Source organism: Notechis scutatus, chromosome 1 (genome assembly GCF_049901735.1).
Source record: "Notechis scutatus isolate UNSWTSFEM ecotype Mainland chromosome 1, rNotScu1.2, whole genome shotgun sequence".
Taxonomy (NCBI): Eukaryota; Metazoa; Chordata; class Lepidosauria; order Squamata; family Elapidae; genus Notechis; species Notechis scutatus.
In genome coordinates, this window is record NC_142009.1 from 292186583 (window position 1) to 292207377 (window position 20795).

Sequence of the window (20795 nt, forward strand, 5' to 3'; positions counted from 1 at the left end):
ATACATACAAGGTCACCTAGTGGGCATTAATATTTTGAGAGCGTTTGTTTAGATTCTTCCTTTTTGAATGAGGTCTATTTTAAATGTGATGATCTTCAGGCACAGTCTGGTTAATTAATATGACTTAAAGCAATATTTAAACAAAAAGCTCAAACTTACTGGCTGGTGAGATCTGGGGGAGGTGTATGCATGCAATCTCTCTCTCTCTCTCTCTCTCTCTCTCTCTCTCACACACACACACACACACACACACACACACACACACACACACGGGATTAGGTAGAGTTTGGAAAAGTGGAGAAGGGTCATTCCACTAGTTTACTGGAGAAGAAGGTATAGAATTATAGAATGGTTGAACATCAACTTCCAACAGCCCCAAGCACCATGGATAGTGGCAATATGGGCTGGGAATTGTAATTGTAATGCTATGTCCTAGGACATCCAACCTAACTATGACCAGTTGTATAATGGCGTCACTGCTTTTCCTGTATGAAATTGACTGCACATTAAATATACTTTGCAGGAACTGCATTCTGAGATTTGTAAAAAAAAAGAAAAGAAAAGAAAAGAAGATAAAATGCAGGAATATGGAAAGGGCAAATTTAAATTCTACCTTCTTGTGCATTTAAAAGGCAAAGATTAAGAATTGAACTGCAATGGCAAGGTAATCCATCCATTCAGCTGCAAACTTGGAAAAAGTAAGTTTGCAGCTGAATGGACTGATTGCCTTGCCACTGAAGTTCAATTCTTAACTGAAGATCAAGCCTGCATTTCAGATTCCAGCTTTTAGAGATATTTGATACTGCCCTGATTATTGAAATTACTGTGCAGTGCCAAGATTGTAGACTGAATGGAAACAGATGCATATAGCTTATGGAACTTCTGACCAATCTATCTGTATCCTGAATGTAAATCTATAGTAGCAGCAAGGTTGTCAGCATACAGGTCGACAAGGAGGAAAACAGCTGCTCCTGTTGTTGATCCTAAGTGGGTCCTAACTTCTTATGTCAAGATCATAACCAAATCATATTTCTTTCAATTGCTGCATGTTTCAATCCATTTGAGTCTGGCCCTAAAAAAGACAGAAATGTTATACGGCATCTCCCTCTTTACCACAGAGATCTCTGCTGCGGTGGAGACCCTTGTCTGATCACTCTGACTCCTGACTTAAAAGTGGAAGTGTCTGGGGGCAATTCAAACAAACTATTTCTCCCCTCAGCCAGCAAATAGTCATTCTTTCATATTAACACCCATACGTGAGGCTTCATCGCATATGTCACAGTTCTCTCTAGCAGAGTTCAGTTTTGTATTTAATGCTTCATTGCTGAAAGAGTAAGAATTACATGCCCTGCAATATGCTAAGTTTCAGATTTGTAAAAAAAGAAAAGCATTTTAGAGTATATGGACGTTGCGCCTGTCTTTGCAGCAGAGGTGGTATTCAGCAGGTTCTGACCAGTTCTGGAGAACCGGTAGTGGAAATTTTGAGTAGTTTGGAGAACCGGCCAATACCACCTCTGACTGGAAATTTTATAATATCCTTCCCCTGCCACACCCACCAAGGCAAACCCACAGAACCAGTAGTAAAAAAAAATTGAATCCCACCACTGCTTTGCAGGTATGCGAAAAGGCAATATCTGACCAGGTCTACATCAAAGCATTTGCACAACACTCATGACTCTTCCTTGGCAACATAATCTTCCAATTCACTTCCCTGCCTTAGACATCCACAACCTCCTCTTCCAACAAACACATATTTGTCTCATTCTAGGCAGCAGACCTCTGGGCAGAGACCGTGCCATTTCTAGATTTAATTATTTCACCATAAGGATTAATTTATGCTGATGCATCATTTAGCGTGAGGCTGTAGTTGTCTTATTATGCCTTTGAATTGTTTTAATGGCATTTTGTATGGTTTTATTGGCTTGTTTTATTGCATCCTCTTTGGTACTAATTTTAATGAAAAGCAGGCTAAATTTGTTATAAATAAATACAAAAATAAAATATTTCTTAGGCCATTTTATACCACTTGAGACTTCCATTTCCTATGAGCCTCTTAAGCTATTTCTTTGAATGCATGAAAATTATTATTTGCTAATGTATCAGAGAAGTATTTGTATCTGTTAGCTTGTTTAATTCCCCTTTCTCCAATGCCTGTTTTGGAAAGGAAGGCTGAGGGGAGCAGTTTTGATTGCAGAGACAATCTTTATAGAGTCAACTGCTCATTGTCCCAGTACAGCATCAAATCTAAGATCAAATGCATGGTCTCTGTGAGCTTGCTGTGCATCCTCCCCTCCCAAAGATCTCCTGGTACAACACATAGTTTGATCTTGGGAGAAAGTTTAGAGTGAATGATCTCATGTTACTGATGTCTGATTCTTGTTCCCAAACAGATTTTTCCCCTTTAGGTAAAAGTGATCTTAACGGGGAAAGCTATGTTTGCTCGTTGACATGTCACCACTATTTGTACTTGCTGTATAAGAGAAATCTAATCAGTGTGAACTAGAAACAATTGTAAACTTTCAGTTTCCCCTACTTTATTCATTTTAGGTACATTGTATGAGAAAAATATCAAAACTCCAGTGACAAAGAACAGTCCACTTCTAATACTCCCCTTGTGCTCCCTTTAATTATTTTCTAGGCTGTCTAACAATGTCAGGTGGCTAGGAGCCATGTGTAAAATGCCCCATGATGCTCTAGAAACTGTGGAATTAAAATGGCAGTAATGTAGGAAGGGGCAAACCTCAAAAACTCCTTCAAACGCTTCCTTCCTTCCTTCCTTCCTTCCTTCCTTCCTTCCTTCCTTCCTTCCTTCCTTCCTTCCTTCCTTCCTTCCTTCCTGCTTGCCTGCCTGCCTGCCTGCCTACCTGCCTGCCTACCTAATTGGCAACTAGTAGAACTCATAGAGCAGAGGTATGTCCATCACTCTGGACCTACTTAAGTTTCTGGATGGACTTCAAGGATGGACTATTAGCACATGAGAGACTGAAGGCTTTCCCGGATCAGGAAGAGGTTCAGCTAGCACACAAGATGAACTTGCATGAAGGCCTTCCTACCAATAACTGCAAATTGTTCTCAAGCAGTAGTTGCAACTCCAGTAAAACTCAAAAGTCTGTTCACCAATCTCAAATGGAGAAGTGCTAACCCATCCAGGACCTAAGACGGACATTCTCATAGCGCGACTCTCACAGAACTGGTAGTAAAAATGTTTTAATCCCGCCACTGAATGTGTAGCTTTTAAAAGACAAGACTGGGAGAATTTATCAGAGCACTTTTTAAATACCAAGAAGAGTTAGTCTATCGTCCCAGAGTACTGATTGGAAAATAATGATCTTACTTTACTGCAAGACTAATTCTAGTCAAATGATAAATACTTCTGAAAATTAGGACCAGTTTAATATGTAATAGATGTCATCAGAGAGGTGGTGGATTCACTTTCATTGAATGTATCCAATAAGACTCTAGACAATCTCTTGTCATGCGTGCTTTAATTTGGATTCTTGCATGTAGCAAGGACAGTGTCAGTCTAAATCACCTTTTCCTATGATATTACAGCCTGGAATGGTATCCAGAAGGTTGATCCTCCTTTTATAGTTTCCATCTTCCTAGAATTGTTCTCTAAGTAGAGTGGAGACTTTTTTTTGCTACCCCTGATGGATTCTGATGTGGTAGCCCTAAATTGAAAGGAGAGAGTTATTCCTCCTCTCCCATGCATGGTGATCTTAATCCAGTTCAGTATTCACAGTTACTTTTGAGTAAAGATGGTACAGGGAGTATATTTAGCATATCACATAATTTGCTCTTCGGAGTTTTTTTCCCCCCTGTTTATATTTGTGCCTGGTCCTGAATCAGCAAATGTTGTCTTTTGTGAGAAATTGAGGCTGCAGTTACTAATATTGAAGGGAATGCAATAAACAGTTCTTTGTCATGGGTTCATTCAGCCACAGTACTTGTTCTAATAACTGTACTGTTTTTGAATTCAAGCACGAGACCATATATTATTGGCCAAGAGGAAGTACAAGTCCTCATGAGAAAACCTGACAGTGGAAGGAAATTCAAAGGGAAGAGGATGGGGATGGGAATGGATGGACTTCATTGCTGGAGATTTCACATAGAAGCCTGGAGGCCTGAAAATGGTTCGACTCTCAGAATCAGCTCTAATGAATCAACCGAGGAGTTACTTTTTCATTCCATTCATGACCCCAGAATCCCTTTCCCTTTGATGTGTTTACCAAATTGTTAAGGCAGACCCATTAGAGCAGGGGCGTGAAACTCACATCGTCACGGCAGCATCATGTGACGTATCAAGACTGTTTTCCCCTTTGCTAAGCCGGGCATGAGCATGGCCACGCATGATGAATCCGGCCCATGAGTCGGGGGTTTGACAGCCCTGCGTTAGAGGGGTCTTACAACAATGGCAGGAAAATTCACAAGTTTGGTTCTAGAGCAACAAAGTGGTTTTTAGAGCAGCCTATTAAAATCTCTTTTATCTTTTACATGATTTAATTGTGCTGGTGTGTTTGATGCTTCCTTTGGAATGATGGTTTACTGGTGAAAACGTTGTTCAAAAGCCACTAACACCACAAACTAAGAAGCTGAAACGGGGAAATACTTTCAGTTTCTTCACTGTTTCTTTGCTGAGATTTAGCTTGTGCACACAGTGTTTTTATTTTGATAAGAAAGCAAAAGAAATTAATTCTCGATTGCCCATGAACTCTGGCATTTCTTTCTCCATCAATCTCATCAAACCTCATTCCGTGCAAAGGGCTTTTGCAAACTACTGTCTTGATTGCCAGAGTTAATCAGAGCCAAGAAAAATTTAAAGCTACATTTACGTAATTGTGCTTGTATTAATGTGTCCAAGAGAAGGAAAGAAATATTTGCCTCCAGATATGTAGTTCAGCTTTAGACTAAATGGTGTTTGGGCAGAAGGATGCTCTTTAGAGAGAAACATGCATTACATCACTTCACAGTGTGGTGAGCCAGCTCAACTATTCATGTGCTTTCTGAGTCATTCCTAAAGAATGAAGCCAAAATATTGCCCTGAAAGTTCCGCTATTTCTATCTGTCTTAAAGATGAAACTATTTACTGAAACTATGTCATCTTCAAAAATCTTTACTATGAATTGGTGTGATACAACCAATTTCTCATTGGAGACTGAGGATTAGTCCTATTGAGTCACAAAGCTCTCCTTGGGCTGGTTACCCTTCCTATATTAATACAGTGTGGGATTCAATTTTTTTAAACTACCGGTTCTGTGGCCGTGGCTTGGTGGGCATGGTAGGGGAAGGATACTACAAAATCCCATTCCCTCCCCACCCCACTAACCTGCTTTCCAGCTCCATTCTCCTGTGCAGGGCAACAAAAGAAGACCCAGCTGATCAGCTGGGACTCGGGAAGCAGAGAACAGATGGGGGTGGGGCCAGCCAGAGGTGGTATTTGCTGGTTCTCCGAACTACTCAAAATTTCCACTACTGGTTCTCCAGAACTGGTCAGAACCTGCTGAATACCACCTCTGTATTAATATGCCATAAAGCAGCTCAGAGGGGGAAATGGAGACTCATTGGGAAATGACTGGGATTCACATGCACCATTTGGGATTGTTCTAGCCCAAGAAAAATAAATACTATAAATAAATGCAATGTTTTGTTTAGACCCTTATTTTCTGACATAATGGGCCCAGTATAGGAATCCTCAGACAATATTGTCATTAAAATATTTAAAAGGCAAAAAGTGAATTGGTCGAAGGAACATTGGTAGATTGGCGCTCCTAGTCTTCTAATTCCTCTGATTCTGGCAGAAAATTTTTGATGAATGCTCTCGTTCCTATTTGTTTTCAGGATAGCATTTTTTAAAGGGCATCCTTACATCTGTCCTTATTTTTGTTTTGCTTCTTATTTGCAGGGAACATTGAATATAGTTGTCCAGCTACCAATGAGTGTGAAATCACAAAACGGAGGCGCAAATCCTGTCAGGCCTGTCGTTTTATGAAATGCCTCAAAGTGGGGATGCTGAAAGAAGGTAAGGTGGGCCGCATTGCTTGCACTTTCTGTCTGAATATAAAAGTGAGACAAAATAGGAGAATGGCTGAAAAACAAGCAGTTCAATTAGTCTGACCTCACGGTCTCTTGCCTCAGGAGGATCCAAGGCGAGGTCTTCAGATAATGGAGCAGGAAGATTTCTAAAAAGTCTAGATTGAGTGGCACCATTGAAGTAGTTTTGTGGTTTGCAGGATTTCAGTCATAGCCATCATCTTGTTGTTGTTTTACTCACCCCAACCTTAAATGATATTTGGCCAGGGTATACAGTGCGTATAGCCCATCAGCAGGTATGTATTGATGGGATGTTCTGGCTCACTATCATCAAATACAGTCACTTTTTAAATCTGACATGCTGTTTTCATTTTATTTTGGTTATTTAAGTTATATTTTGGTTATTTTTGTAAACTATCATGGGTAAAGCAAATAAATAAATACTTCAAAGAAACTGACCACAGAGAAATCATTTTCTTGGTTTTGCTGTTTGAAGATGATAGAGAGAAAAAAACTTTTTTTCTACAGATTCTGTTTCTCTGATGAGCTGGCAAAGATCTCATTTGTGAAAGAGCCTTCTCTTACCCATTTATTATTAGGGCAATTCCTTTATTAAATCCTCCACAGAATACAGCATGCAAGCTATTGAGTCCTCAGGGCTTCTCCATCTGCAGCAGCAGGTGTGAAGAGGAAAACAGGTTAAAAGATGGATGATGTTAGAGTGATTGAGTCTCTGTATTGTTGCTCTCAAGATGCAATGAGTGAAGAGGAAACAGCCATTCAAATTAGGCTGTGCTAGATATGGTGAAAGTTTCAGATTGCCTCTAGGACTGCCCTGAAGAATACTAAGATGAAAAACATAATTAGGATATCCCTTAAAAAAAGGGAGGGGGAGTTAGATTCTGTTTGTTATCTATATCTGTCTTCATCCTTATTTGACATAAATAATGGGTACTTGGGCAGAAAGGAGAAAAAAGATCAGATGAAACTAGACCATTTTTGTATTTTAAAAGCTGGAGATCTTAAAGTAATTGTAAAAAGCTGCATTGCTGTACCCAATTGTTAAATGTCTCCTCAGACAAAAAAAAATCTGCTTTCAAGGGATATACAGTATGTTCTAAACACACATGTACAAAATATTTCAGACTGAAGCTTGCAGACATTTTGACATTTGAATGCCAAATTGCAGTACCAAATTGTAGCCAAGTGAATTGAGGCTACTAGGGAGGTGGGGCAGGGGGCACTTATAACCTCAGACCTACAGTGTGCTTCTCTTTGGATTAATAGAATAATGGCAGAACTAGATATACATAGCTGCCATTTGTCTAAACTGTTATTCTAAGATTCAGAAATACAGTGCTTGAAGTATAACCTGATGGTGTGTTGGTCATTTCATTCTCCCTGCTTTAAGACAGTCGGTAAAAAGCCTCAGGAAAATTTGGGAAGTGAAGTATTTGTAAATGCATTAACTTATCAAACTATTCCCTATATGCCATTTATTAATATTTAATTAAACACTACGTGCCTTTATTCTGAAAGACATGTAAAAGTCTATATGCTACAGAAAATGAAATGACCCCAGACTATAGGATATCTTGTAATTAAAGATCAGTTTTCTACATTGTCTTCTTATTTTCTAGTTGTTGTTTTTTTTAAATTGCTTCTCTTGTTGCCTAAGACTCATCTTTATAATAATGACCGATAGACACACAAACAATAATACTAATTCCCCATTTTCCCATTTTCAGTATTTAGGGTTATTTCAAACTCTCTAAATTGGATGAAAATAAAATGATTACAATCATTTTAATCAGTATCATTGTAGATGTATGATTACAAGACCCCAAGAAACCTGCTGCCTCAAACTACGGTCCTGTCTAATTCAGCATTCTTTTCTCAGCAGATGTCTGGCTGGACTAGCAAAACTAAAAAGCTGACATGAATATAATAGTATCACATAGATCTGTACCTTAGTGAAAGACACACTGCCTTGTACCTTCCTTATTGGAGGCAATATGTAGCCAGCATGACTAGAGCTAACGAGATTAGCTTTATTCTCCATTAATTTGTTTAATCTCCCCATATTGTCTGCCAAACGCTTCAGTTTAACAGCTGAATATCACCAGCTATAGGCCTTAGCCCTATCTTTTGTTATATATTTTCATTTGGAAAGGAAACGGAATGTTCAAATCTAAATTCAAATTTTATAAAAACTATTTGTATCCTTAGGCTTTATTATTTATTTTTTAAAAATAAACCTTGATACTTGCTCTGAAGCATCAGTGGAAATCAACATTTTTCATGCTTGACACCCCCTTCCACACACACACATTTAATAACATATGCACCATAGCCCTCCAGTCCCACTCTATCATCTACATATTATTGTTCGCTTACTGAGGAATAATTTTTGACATCCTCAAAGAGAAAAGACAGAAGATAAGGATTCATATTGGCAAATAGGGACAATGGAAGGTAAAAGGGAAAAAGTAAGGTTCCAAAGGGACACTTTAAGACTATGAAAGACTACCCTTGTGGTGTAGATACTGGGGCTTGGTAGAGCAATGTAGAAAGTGAATAAGAAACAAAAGCAGGAAGGGACATAGTGAACAATCAATAGGTTTCTCAGATATCGTGGCTGTTTTCTTTAAGAGAACCCTAATCAATGCACTATAACTAAATGGATGTATGAGCATAGAGCCATCTCAATTACTTCCATTTTTATACTGCAGAGTAAAGACTCACCAAGATAGCTAAAATTCTAAGTGAAAAATTACCTATTTAAATTATGAGATACAAGTCCAGAGCACATGTATTCAGTATGTTGGTTATTAACCTATAGTTAATCATCCTTCTCACACAAAAAATGGTCAGTTAATATTCCTTCAGGGGCTTTAAATCTATGGAGATTGTCCAAAGTGGCATAAAGTATTTTTTTGCTGAATATACAGCTTTGCACTCAGAAATGACCTTGGAGGAAAAAAATTGGTTCCAGATTTTGGCGAGGAGAATTTGACCTTCAAGCATGCTTGAAATAGAGAAGATATGTTGGAAGACACTAGATATTTGTTTTACAAATTCTGGTATTATTTTAATAAAACCAGGAGACACACTAATGGATGACTGAGCTCAAATGTCATGTATTCATATATATTTTTTCTTTCAGTTCTGTATTATGTTGAGGCCATTCTTTTGTGATCTTGAACTTCTGAAGTAGTGGTGAAGAAAAATGCTATTCTGAATATTTCCTCTGTGTGAGAGAGAGTTGTTGGAAAGCTTTGAATGTCTTAGATCAGGGGTGTCAAACTCAAGGCCTGCGGGGCAGATCTGGCCTGTGGGGTGCTTAGATCTGGCCCGTGGGGCTGCCCTGGAAACAGTAAAGGATTGGCCCACAGTGCCTCTGCCAGTGAAAACAGAGCTTAGGAGGGCTTTGCGGGGGCTGTCTGGGTTCCATTTTCAGCGGTAATGGCCTCCTGCAGCCCTCTGCCAGCGCTCTTGCTTTATGCTCAAATGGGGGATAACTATCAGAAATTCCCAAAGACTCTTGTAGATGTGATTTTTGATCTATAGAAATCTTTCCCAATTTGGTGCTTTCTAACTGCAGTATAATCTCCATCATCCTGCCATTTATCTTTACAAGGAAGATCTAAAGAGTACTACAAAGCATATCTCTGTATGTGGAAAAAGCACATTGAGATCCTACTTGCTCTCTAACAATTGATTGAAAACCAGAGCTCTGATTTTGCTGAATGATGGTCCAGAATTGGAAATAAATACACAGTAGGTTGGCTGCATTCTGAACAAAAATTCAACTAAAAATGGTTTGAGCTGAGCCTTGACTTTAAAGCTGCTCTTCTTTTTGCAAAGACCTTGCACTATTCCATATACTGCCCTTGTTGCCTTCAACATTAACTTACAGGCCAAATTTTATCAATAATGCTTTCCTATTGATAGCATTTCCATTGTGAAAAATGCTTCAGCTGCTAAATCTCTGCTTGTCATGCAATTCTCAAAGGCAGAGGGAAGATCAAGGCCAGAGAAACCAAGACAGGTGTTAGGCCACTGAATAGGATACTGCAAGCACCAGAAATCTAAAGTCATTTCTGCTATAGCCACTGCTTGTAATCAAGGAACTTGGTTAAAAAATAAATGTTCAGTTGGCAACAATTACCCACCTTATTTTCTCCTTAAATCCCTTTCAGTGGCATGCTGCCATTCTAGAACACTGTCTGTCTGTCAAATGTCCCTGCTGAGTTCCCTTCCCCCAGCTTTCGATTTCCATGTGTTTTCTGAAGGATATTTGATTTCAGTGAAAGCTCCGCTGACATCCAGACAGAATGTTTGTGCTTTCTTTTTGTGCTTCCTGGGAAGGATGAAGACTCCTCCGGGGATTCTGGGTAATTGGGTTAGTGGCCAGCTCATGTCAGGAAATTAAAAGGCAGCCCTGATCAGGTTGCTGCTGCCTCAGGTTTAATGGCTTTATATTTATAGAGCATTCTGTTTCAATCCTGTGCCAGAAATACCATTTTTCTACACAGTTAGATGAATGAAGCCAATGATGTAGAGTTTTCTCACTGAACAGCACACATTTTCAGACAGATTATTTTAGGGTCTATAAGCGTATTTGTAAAGACACTGAGCTATTTTAAGAACAACTTTTACCATAGTGTAAAGTAGCTGATCCCAACTATCTCATGTACCTCTGTTGCATTATAAGTTAACATATAGGAAACCTTGTATGTGTATGCGTGTGTGTGTATCTCTAGACATCTGGCTGTTTTCACTTGTAACAAACTGGGTCTTTAGCCAATGCTTTGGAAAAAAACAAAATGGTGAAATTGTTTAATATCCATTAAGAAAAGAGGGAAAAATACCTCTTTCCAAAAACTGTTGTTATCAGACCAGTGAAGGAACATCTGATCTCAAACTTGTTGGGCAGATGTCACCTGGCTCAGCCACACTGAATTGCCACTTGAATGGATCCCCAGAACAGCTGCTTTTACAGCAGAGGAGTTACATGAGCGCAGATGCTTTTAACGAACTTCTGTGACATAAGTGGCACCAACAGGATGGTTAGAAAATTGTCAGTCTTATTTGAAACATGAGGTAATGTCATATTGCAGGCAGAATTTTTTTATTGCTGGATTCCATGCCATGGCACTTTATTCAGAAACCAAAACAACAAATCAGAAAGCGTAAGCCTAGGAATGAAAAGAATTTCTGAAAACATCAGCAAGCAGGCTGGGAAATTATATGATTTTGTTTTTTAAAAGCTGCCTTGCTACTAATTTAAAAGGCAGGAAACTATTTGTTGTTTTGGGTACAATATATATATTTTTCTCTACACTTACCAAGAGCTTTGAAAAACAGTCAAACCGCAGGATATGACTTCATTGAATTTGTACTGCTTGGTGCTTTAGTATTCATATACATAGTCCATTTGTATACAAGATAAGATGCATTTACCACCACATGCCCACGGGTAGTATTTAAAGTTTAGAGATTTCCAAGAGTAAGGAGATTGTACCCTGAAAAATAGCAACAATTAGCATTTCATACTTCCCTAGATATATCCCCAAAGAAATAGAGATGGGGCAGTGATTTATGAGATGCAAGGACCATGAAAGAGGTTGACCTTGCTAAATAGGAACAAGTGTAGCATATGAAGCTGATCATTATATAAGTTTATTTGATGAAAAAATCCCTTCCCCCGATCGAGTGCTCATGTTTAATTTTTGGAAATACAACCCAGCTTTCATCTGACAAACTCAGAGCAGTTCTTATATGGGTACTGAGCAACCCTAGGAGACCAGGCCTTCTAAAGTTTGGCTGTAGGGTTGTGACAGGTTTGCTGGAGATCACTTTTGAGGTTATAATAAGAGCAGTTCTTACAATCTCAGATGTGCCCAGAGAGATGCCCAGTTTCTTGCTTTTGTATTTTGTCCTTCACCAGAATTGGTCTGCTGTTTTTCATCATATCTCCTATGTCTATGGAGATACTCAGTCATTGGGGTCATGGTTATCCAAAAGGTGCTCATATCTCCTATAAATAATTTCCTTCTATAAAATTGAATTCATTTTTTTCTTTTTCTTTCATGAAGTTAGCATGAAGATAGTGACATCCCAAAAGAAGTCAAAGGTATACCCGAGGGCCATCCTCAAATAGTTTAGCTTGCGTTTAATGAGGAGCAGGTTTTAATGGAAGAGTCATTCTACCATGGTCTTTCATGGAAGAGTCATTCTAGCATGCAGTGCAGGCTTTATTGCCTCAAAACATTATCTAACAGATTTTACATAAAAATAGTGAAATGTAGGAACTGAACTAAATGCTGTTCCCGTATTTCCATCATCTTCAGAAGTGATAGAATTGGATGCAAATTTTCAGAATATTTCCCATTTTTACTTGTGAGGGATAGCCATTCTTTCCTTTTTGATCCTTTCTCTTCCATGAATGTATTTCAGAAGTGACAGCATTCACAGAGCTAAATCACTATATTGGCAGACCAGCTGCATTTTGAATCTCCCCCAATGCCTCCGATCTACCATTGTTTTTTGTTTTTGTTTTTAACAAATTTTATTCAGTTTTTCACATTAAAAACAAAAATCTCTTTTTAGTGGACAACATATTTCCAGGTCATCACCTTTACATACAAATATGACAGCAATTATACATTCATATATGCATACTTAATTCTATTATTACCTTTTCCATTCCAAATTTTCAGTAAGGAGAGAAACAAACACATTAATTCTAGCCTCTTTCATTAATCTCAATCGAAACATCTTTTTGTTTCATTTCAATTATTTCAAATATAATCCTTTAATATTTATTTTAAAAATAAAGATAAACAATATGTGTTTGCCTAATAATAATAACAATAATGATAATGATAATAATAATAATAATTAAAAGTTACTAATGTCTCTCCTTGCTTTTAATAGTCTATATTAACTTATTAATTTAGTTGGTTCTTTAGTCTGTCATATTCCCTTTCCATTACACATTCTTTTTATAAATTCTAGATTAATACAAATTTTAACACTTAAAAAAAAACAAGTATAGGTTTCCCCTATTTTACTATTTTGAGTGTGACACCTCAATGATTAAAATATACCTTTATTCCCTCATCTTGATTCCCAATAAACCATTATTTTTAAAAAGTTACAATAATAATCATTACATCTTTTCATTTGGATTCCACAGCATATTTCCCCCCCTTGATTTTTAATAAGAGTTATCAGTATCTATATTACCCTATTTTCTAAATATTTTTAATTGCAGAAATATTCTTATTACCCCTTGTCACCCTGCAGAATCCCCTTTTAATTCATCAACCATTATCTCTGAAAAAACAATTTCTTTTCAACATTTTACTATTTCCGTATTTCTTTATTTCATGCACCTGTTTCTTACTGCTTCTCCTCCCCCTCTTTTCCCCATATCTTTTCTCATTCCAGTTTATATCCCTCTCTTTCTTAATATCTTCCTTTCCCCTTTTCTGCTGGGTCTTTCTGCCTTTCCCGACTTCACAGGTATTCCCCCTTTTGATTGCCTTCTTAAATCTCAACTTTTTAACCTTCCTTCTTTCCCCACTTCTTTGTAGTGTTCTTTGTGTTGATTGTCTATTTAAAATGTCTTCTCCTTGAATCGACTCCTCCTCCTCTGAAGCTCTTTCTTCTTGTTCTTCAATCGCCATTTCCATTTTTTCTAACACAGAGCAAAGTGATTCGCCTCTTTCCTGTAGTAATTCTCTCATATTTTTAAGTTCCATTTTTAATTCCCGAAGAGATATTATCATTACACACTCTTATATTTTATGATCATTAAAGTCCACAAAAAACACTTTTACTTTCCTTCTTCTTTCAATTTTCTAAAGTTCTCAGTTATTCCAGCCCAGGGTCTATACCAAAAACATCAATCAATCCCACAGTCAGTCTTTCCTTGCTTTTTTCTTTATTCTGGTTCTGCTTTCACTTTCTAAGATTCTTACTTTGTTTCAATATTTCTTTAATGTTATATCCACACAAGTTCATTCAGAAACAGGATGCTTTCCCTTTTGTTTGAGCTCAGGTTTTTGTCAAAAGGTGGCACTCTCCATTATACAAAGTCTTCACCTTTTCCCCCTATTTTTTATTTAGGGTTTTTCGAACCTCAATATTCCAGCACAGTCCAGTCTCCAATTTGTAAACTTTATTATTATTATTTTTTGATAATCTTAAATCCAGCTTTATTTTATGCCTGTTTATTCCCAAAATATTTTAGTCCAATTTAGTTAAATCTTTAGTTCCAGCTTCTTCCTTTCCCAGTTTGAAGCCCCGCTTAGCTGTAAAAAATATTTTCTTTTTTTTTTTCCTGTCCCTTTGTAATTTCACCGCTCACTTTTCTTTTCTTAAAAATTCCATGTTACCTTAATCCCGGGGTACTTTTTGTTTACTTGTATAGCCCAGTTGTCCCAGTTCAGATGTTATCCACCTCTTTCTTCCCTCCTGCACAAATCTTAATCCAGCTGAGTCCTCCTCTTCGGGGTGGCCATTTTAAACCACCGCTGCAGTCATCTTCGGGGGGGAAAAGACCAAGCCCAGGGGGGGAGATGCGGCTCCCCTCAACCTGGCTTGCGGCTTCCCCTTACTCCGCCGCCCCTCCAAGGCAGCTTCAGCCCCTAATCGTAATGATTGGGGCTCTCCAGCAAAAGAGCACGGACCATAGCCACAGAGAGTCGCGATCTATGGTCCGTCAGCAAGGAGGCTCCGCCTTCTTCCCCAGAGATCTACCATTGTTGATCTTGAAGATATTCAACAAAATGCTGTTTTGGCATAGAGCTAAAAAAAAAAAAGGTTCAGAATTTTCACTTTGAAAAGTCTCTTCTGAAAATTTTTGGTTAAGTGTTGTATTTCATATCATTCTATGTACCAATATATGCATACAGGCACGCACGCACGCACGCACACACATATCATTATGTTTCCCAGAGGGGAAAAACCATTTTATTATCTTCATATGCTAAGTCATTTAAATGCATGGAGATTTAATGATTCAGATAAATTACAATTGAGAATGAATTTTGTTTTCTTTTAATTAGGCAAGTAAACTAATTGGGACTGTTTAAAACAGCTTTGTGTTAGATAGCCTCCTTCTCCCAATGCAAAAGTACTAAATCGTGGTTGGTAGCTGCTTCAAAAGGTAGCAGGATAATTTGTTTTCCTATTGTTTTCTATCTAGTGAAGCAACAAACTAGATCAGGTGTACTGTAGAATGTCAGCTTGCACTGCAGAACCTTTTGCTAACAGTTCCCAGTTTTTCTCACACAATGATCATGACTTGGCTCTGTTATGAAATTTTAGCTAATGTCAGACTTTGAATCTCAGCAGTTAGCATTAAAAGCAGAAACTTACTATGATCTCATTTTCAATTGGCATCCTCTTGTTGGCATCTTATGCTTAGTATATTCATCCTGTTTCTATTCCTGTTTCTGCAAATTTTCAATTCTGTCATCATCTACTTCTCCATTTCTAATTTCAATGGATTGAGACTTTTAAAAAGGTAAGTTGTTCAAATTATATAATTTCCATAAATCATTCTATATACATTTCCAGAATCTATAGATCATGGCCATTTCTCAGCAATAATCTGAGAAATCACATGTTTCCTATCAGGTAAGTTGTCCATCTCTGCTAAATGCAAGCATTTTAGTGTCTGCTTCTCTCTTAAATTTCTTATCCAGTGCAAGTCAGGCCATGGAGTGGTGGAAAGAAGTCTACACTTCTGGCAGTAGATTGACATTTGAAGAACATGATGCTTAAAAGTGAAGTTACAATGGACTGATGGAGAGCAAAGAAATTGAAATTAAAGTTCAAGAGATTGTATTTAGACTGTATGAATTTAAGAGGTTTTTTTTTAGAAGTCTTCCTCATTCAAGGGTAGGGCAAGTTAGAAAGAGGGAGAGACAAATCTATTTTGTCCTCAAGTAGAAGACAATGTGGTTGCCTTTAGGCAGCTGGTTACAGTTGATACAATAGGAGAGAGTAAGATTGCTTGCAGGACAGTCCCGGTAAACTAATTTTGAAGTTAATAAACTTGTTACCAGTAGTCTTGAAGGAACTGTCCAAAGTGCTAGATTTTATTTTCAAAGCCCTGGATGCAGTGAAGGATTAGGATATATCAGGCAATGCTTTGCCAGAATTGAATCTGCCCATACGAAGTATGCTTAAGAGGGGTCTTGTGGTAGAATGGACCCAGTGCTTATCTTTCAAACTAGTGGCCTAATGTTTCTGTTACCTTAATAATTTTTGATAATGTTTATGCTATCCAACAAGTTTGTACAATTTCCTAATGCTTCTCTCATTTGTTTTCAATGAGGATGAGGAGGATGAGGAGCTACATTCAGAATGCAGCTCCTCACATGCTGAGCTGCATTTCCATAAATTTAAGTGAGATTACAAACTTGTTAGGGCATGGATGTATCTGTTTATTCAGCCTGTTGGTTGAATAAATAGGAGCTCATTTCTCTGCTGCCCAAATACTTAGAATTTCTTTGAATGACATCTGCAAGGCTGAATGAAATGTTTATAAACCAGCTAGCCTACATCCTGTCTCTTTAACACTGTCTGTGATGATGTCTGTGTTGGGATGAAACAACAGTGACCTTATTAAAGTGTTTGTCTCAAGGAGTGTCAAACAGGATGCAGGAACAGGAGGAGAACAATGTCTTGTTGGAAATTAATGAGGTAAAGTCCTTGAATGAAAAGACATATGCACAACAAGGAAAAGAGATGTGGAGGTTAAATCTTCTTGCATTTCTGTCTCTTATCTCTTCTAATACACTTAAGTTCTTTTGTGCCTCTCTAATCTGATTGAGAATGCCTAATTCCTCTGCAACCTGCGCAGCCACATTCCTGGCCAAATACTGAGGGCAAAATGTTTTAATATATATGTATATTTCTTTAGTAAATTGTGTGACTTCTTCCCTATTTTCTCCTTCCCTTATCCTGTAATGAGTCTTGCCCCTGGAACTGAAGTTTGGATGGTTCAATTTACTAACCAAATCTTGCTCTAAGGAAGATATGGCCAAGTTATCATAGCACTTGACTTATAGCCTTGTATAAATGTTCCCTGTTACATATAGTGAACAATTCATGGTCAGAGCCATTAAACATACTGATAATTCCAGAGTGGTCTAAATGTATTTATACTTATTCCCAATCTGTATAGTTTATTAGATTTTGTGTGGTTCATGTTTTAATTTTTTGTTGTGTTGTATTTTATTTTCAGTATTATTTGGCTGCTATCTGTTCATTTTTTTTCAATACCAGAACTTAGCCTGAAAAGTTCCACATTAGACATTAGCATGCACCTTTGAAAAGAAAGTGCATGACAGTCGGAACATGGCAAGCAGAAACCATTTTTCTTTCATATGCATTGGTATATACATTAGCAAATACAGTTTGCATACCCATATAGCCCTCTCCACTACAAATATAAGCACATATACAGTGTGTTCTCAGACAGAAAGTCAAAATCCATATCCATTGGCTTGAGGCAGTTGTAGACTATTATTACTGTAGATGTATGATATGATATGTTATAATATATGACATATCATTATAGCTGATTGTGGCAGAAATCCAATTTGAAATTGGATGTCATGAAAACCATAATAATAAATATATATTTTTCTGAAAGTACCATGTGGATTAGAGATGTCTTAGCATGTTCAGAATTACAGCAACAGCCAAAGTTTTCACCATTTGTACGCTATGCAGATGTGTTAAAAACGCCATATGCACATTAAACTATTTTTTGAATTAATCTGCATGGATAAGATGAATTTTACCATTCATCATGTAAAGAGATATGATGATACTCATTTGTGTGATCAGTGTAGAACTAAGAAGCAAAAAGATGAAAGACAATACCTGATAGTGTAGAGTTAAATATCAGTTCATTGATTATATGCAGTTATAAAACTCTTTCCCAGTCAACTAAATGATGCTAGTAAAAATTCCTGGTGTTTGGATGGGCATAACTATGTTTTGTCTAAGCTCAAGCAGGTTCCAGTGGCTGTGGGCTTTAGGTCCTTCTCAGATCCAGATGCTTTCTGTCTTAGTTCTGTGTGGTGTTGCACTTTCTCAGTCAGAATTGGTACACAATTTGGATCTTCACTTGGACTCCAAGCTCCTGCTTGAAAAGGAGATACAATCAAAAAGTCTTTTCATAACTTTATAAAAAGAGTCTTTTGCTTAAGCCAAAAGAGTGTTTGCATAACTATTCCTTGGATCAGGAGGTGCTGCTCATGGTTATTCATGTTTTTGTCATCTTCCACTTGAACTTTTGCAATGTATTCTACCATCCTTGAAGATCATCTAGAATCTGTGCTTGGTCCAGAATGCAGAATAGATAGTTATGGTTGCATCCATGTAACATCAGAGTTGCATTGGCTTCTTATTGGTTTCCAGGTGTAACACAAGTTACTGGTCACTACCTAGAAAATTCTTCATAGCACAGAGTGAGAACAGGGACTGCTTATCTTTGATTACATCTGCCTGAGTCATGATGTCTAACCAAGAAGGCATATATTGGATTTCTTTATTAATCTAAATTTAATATCATCTAATGGACTCAGAAGGCACGCCTTTACTGATAAAGCTTCTGCCCTTTGGAATAACATAGTCATCTTTTATTTCATTCCCCAAGATTTAGATGGCTCTGTTGGTCTTAAATAAAACTTTAAAACTTGGTTTTTATCCACTAGATCATTGAATTCACACTGAATCAGGATATTAGTAACCCCATCTCCTTATTAATTTGTGTTGTTGAAGATCTTGATCTCAATTTGTGCTGTTACATGTTTTGTTTTTAGGTTTTTGTGGAGTTTTTGAGAGGTTATGAAGTTTTCATTTTATGTTGGTCACTCAGAGTTGCAGGTTGGGAAGCTATATACATGGCATAAACAAACAAACAAAATATTAATGTCCTGATTTGGATCTCCGATGCATCCAGATTTAAATTAAGAATATACAGTAAAAATCATGGATGTCCAACCTTTTGCCTTGCCTGAGCCTCACTGAGTGAAAAGGAATTGTCTTGGGCCATATATAAAATATATAATATAGCTGATAAACAACAAACGTCCTTTAAAAGTTTACACTCTTATGGGGCTGCGTTACTAACTGTACAAGACTGCATGGGACCTGGAATAAAGTTAAGCTGTTACTATAAATTATTCTGTCAACAATTCTGTCAACAATTATTCTATAATCTAGCTTCATGTTTGTCTAAACATTAGGTTAGAATAGCATTATACCATTAGAATAAGTAGTTCTTCCATTCTTCTAATGGTATTTAAAGATGACAAAAAACTGTCCTTAACTGGATCCCACTTAAAAAAAAAACAATTTCACATCTAAGGCTTCATTGTTTCACTATGATCTAGAAATCCTATGAAACTCAGTGCAGCTTACATCTCAACATACATGTGAAAAGATTGAACTGTAAGCTCTGCTTGACTGTGTTCTAACCTGAATGTACTTGTGATGACCCGGGGTGTGGCACAAAGGCAACACAGTCAGATAATCAGTAAGAGTCCTTTTATTAGCTCCAATTTTGTCCTGGTTACCTTCTGGCTGGAGAAAAACTCTCCCAGGAACAGCCTTTGGCTGCAGAGAATCAAGTCCAAAACGTGGTCAACAAAAACTGTAACTATAAGTCCAATCAAAATGAGGTAATTAATCTGACAGGGCAGGAGCAAGAATTCCAGACATAAAGGCACAGCAATAACTCAACATGGTTGGAAGACACCAGGAACACAGATAAGCAAAGTCAACACAAGATAAACTCACATTTGCTCCCAGCAGCTGCTGCATTCAGCATGCATTTCTTTTAAACTCTCATTCCCAGCTGTGGCTAATGAAGGGAATCAGGGCCCTTTCCTCCTCCGTAAGTCATGCAACCCACGTTGCTCTCTTTCCATTCCTTCCTGCATGCCCTAGGATGAAGAGGGGGTGGGCCTGGGTCTTCCTCTGAACTCCCTCTCCCTTGTTCTACCTCTTCCCTGCTCTGCCCAGCCGGACTTTGCCCTTCCCCAGTTTCCTCCACAGCCAACGGAGCCACATGCCCATTCCCTGTCAGCTGTTTGTCTTCTTCCTCAGACTCAGGCTCTGACAGGGGTATGACAGTACTTTGGTAACTGATTGTGCCCTTAATGACCAAAGCTGTAGCATTTTAACTCATATATAAATTCCTAAAATAAAATGGTAATGTTTTCAGGTTATTGAACAATGTTTTGTCTATGAGCCTGAATGAAAGTTCAGCATGACTTTGTTTAAGAAAGAGATAAAAAGGATGCAGATTGTCAGTGAAGTAAAATAGAAAGCACTTACAAATTCAGCTAAAAAGTAGAGTGATTTTGGCAAGAAGAATTCCTTGTGATTTGAAGGTTGCAATTTTTCAGTAATATCTATGAAGGTTAATTACTTCTCCTTTTTACAAACTATAGATTACCCAAGAATCAGACTGGTGTTCTGGGAATTGGGTCAATAACTATTGCTATCCTCTTCACCCTGCCCAAATATTTTTTCTGCTTAAGGCAGAAGCCAAGATGGCACCATCCACGACCAGCTCTGTTTTCCAAATCAATGCCATTGTCTGCTCTCCTGTATCTGCTGCTCGAGATGGTTTGCTTCATTGTGCCTAATGGTTGGGCCAGGTTGTCATGGATATTAATGAACAACTGATACAAAAGTAAAACAAGTCTATTGATTTAGAAAGA

General features: G+C 37.7%; 1 protein-coding gene across 3 annotated transcripts in view; it reads left to right on the plus strand.

The window, feature by feature from the left end:
* ESRRB (estrogen related receptor beta) overlaps positions 1-20795 on the plus strand; it is a 103928-nt gene that overhangs the window by 65092 nt on the left and 18041 nt on the right. For all 3 annotated transcript variants that reach the window (XM_026664264.2, XM_087951951.1, XM_087951952.1), the window contains one exon: positions 5903-6019. In XM_026664264.2, coding sequence (XP_026520049.2) covers positions 5903-6019 — 117 coding nt within the window. The remainder of the gene's footprint in view (positions 1-5902; positions 6020-20795) is intronic.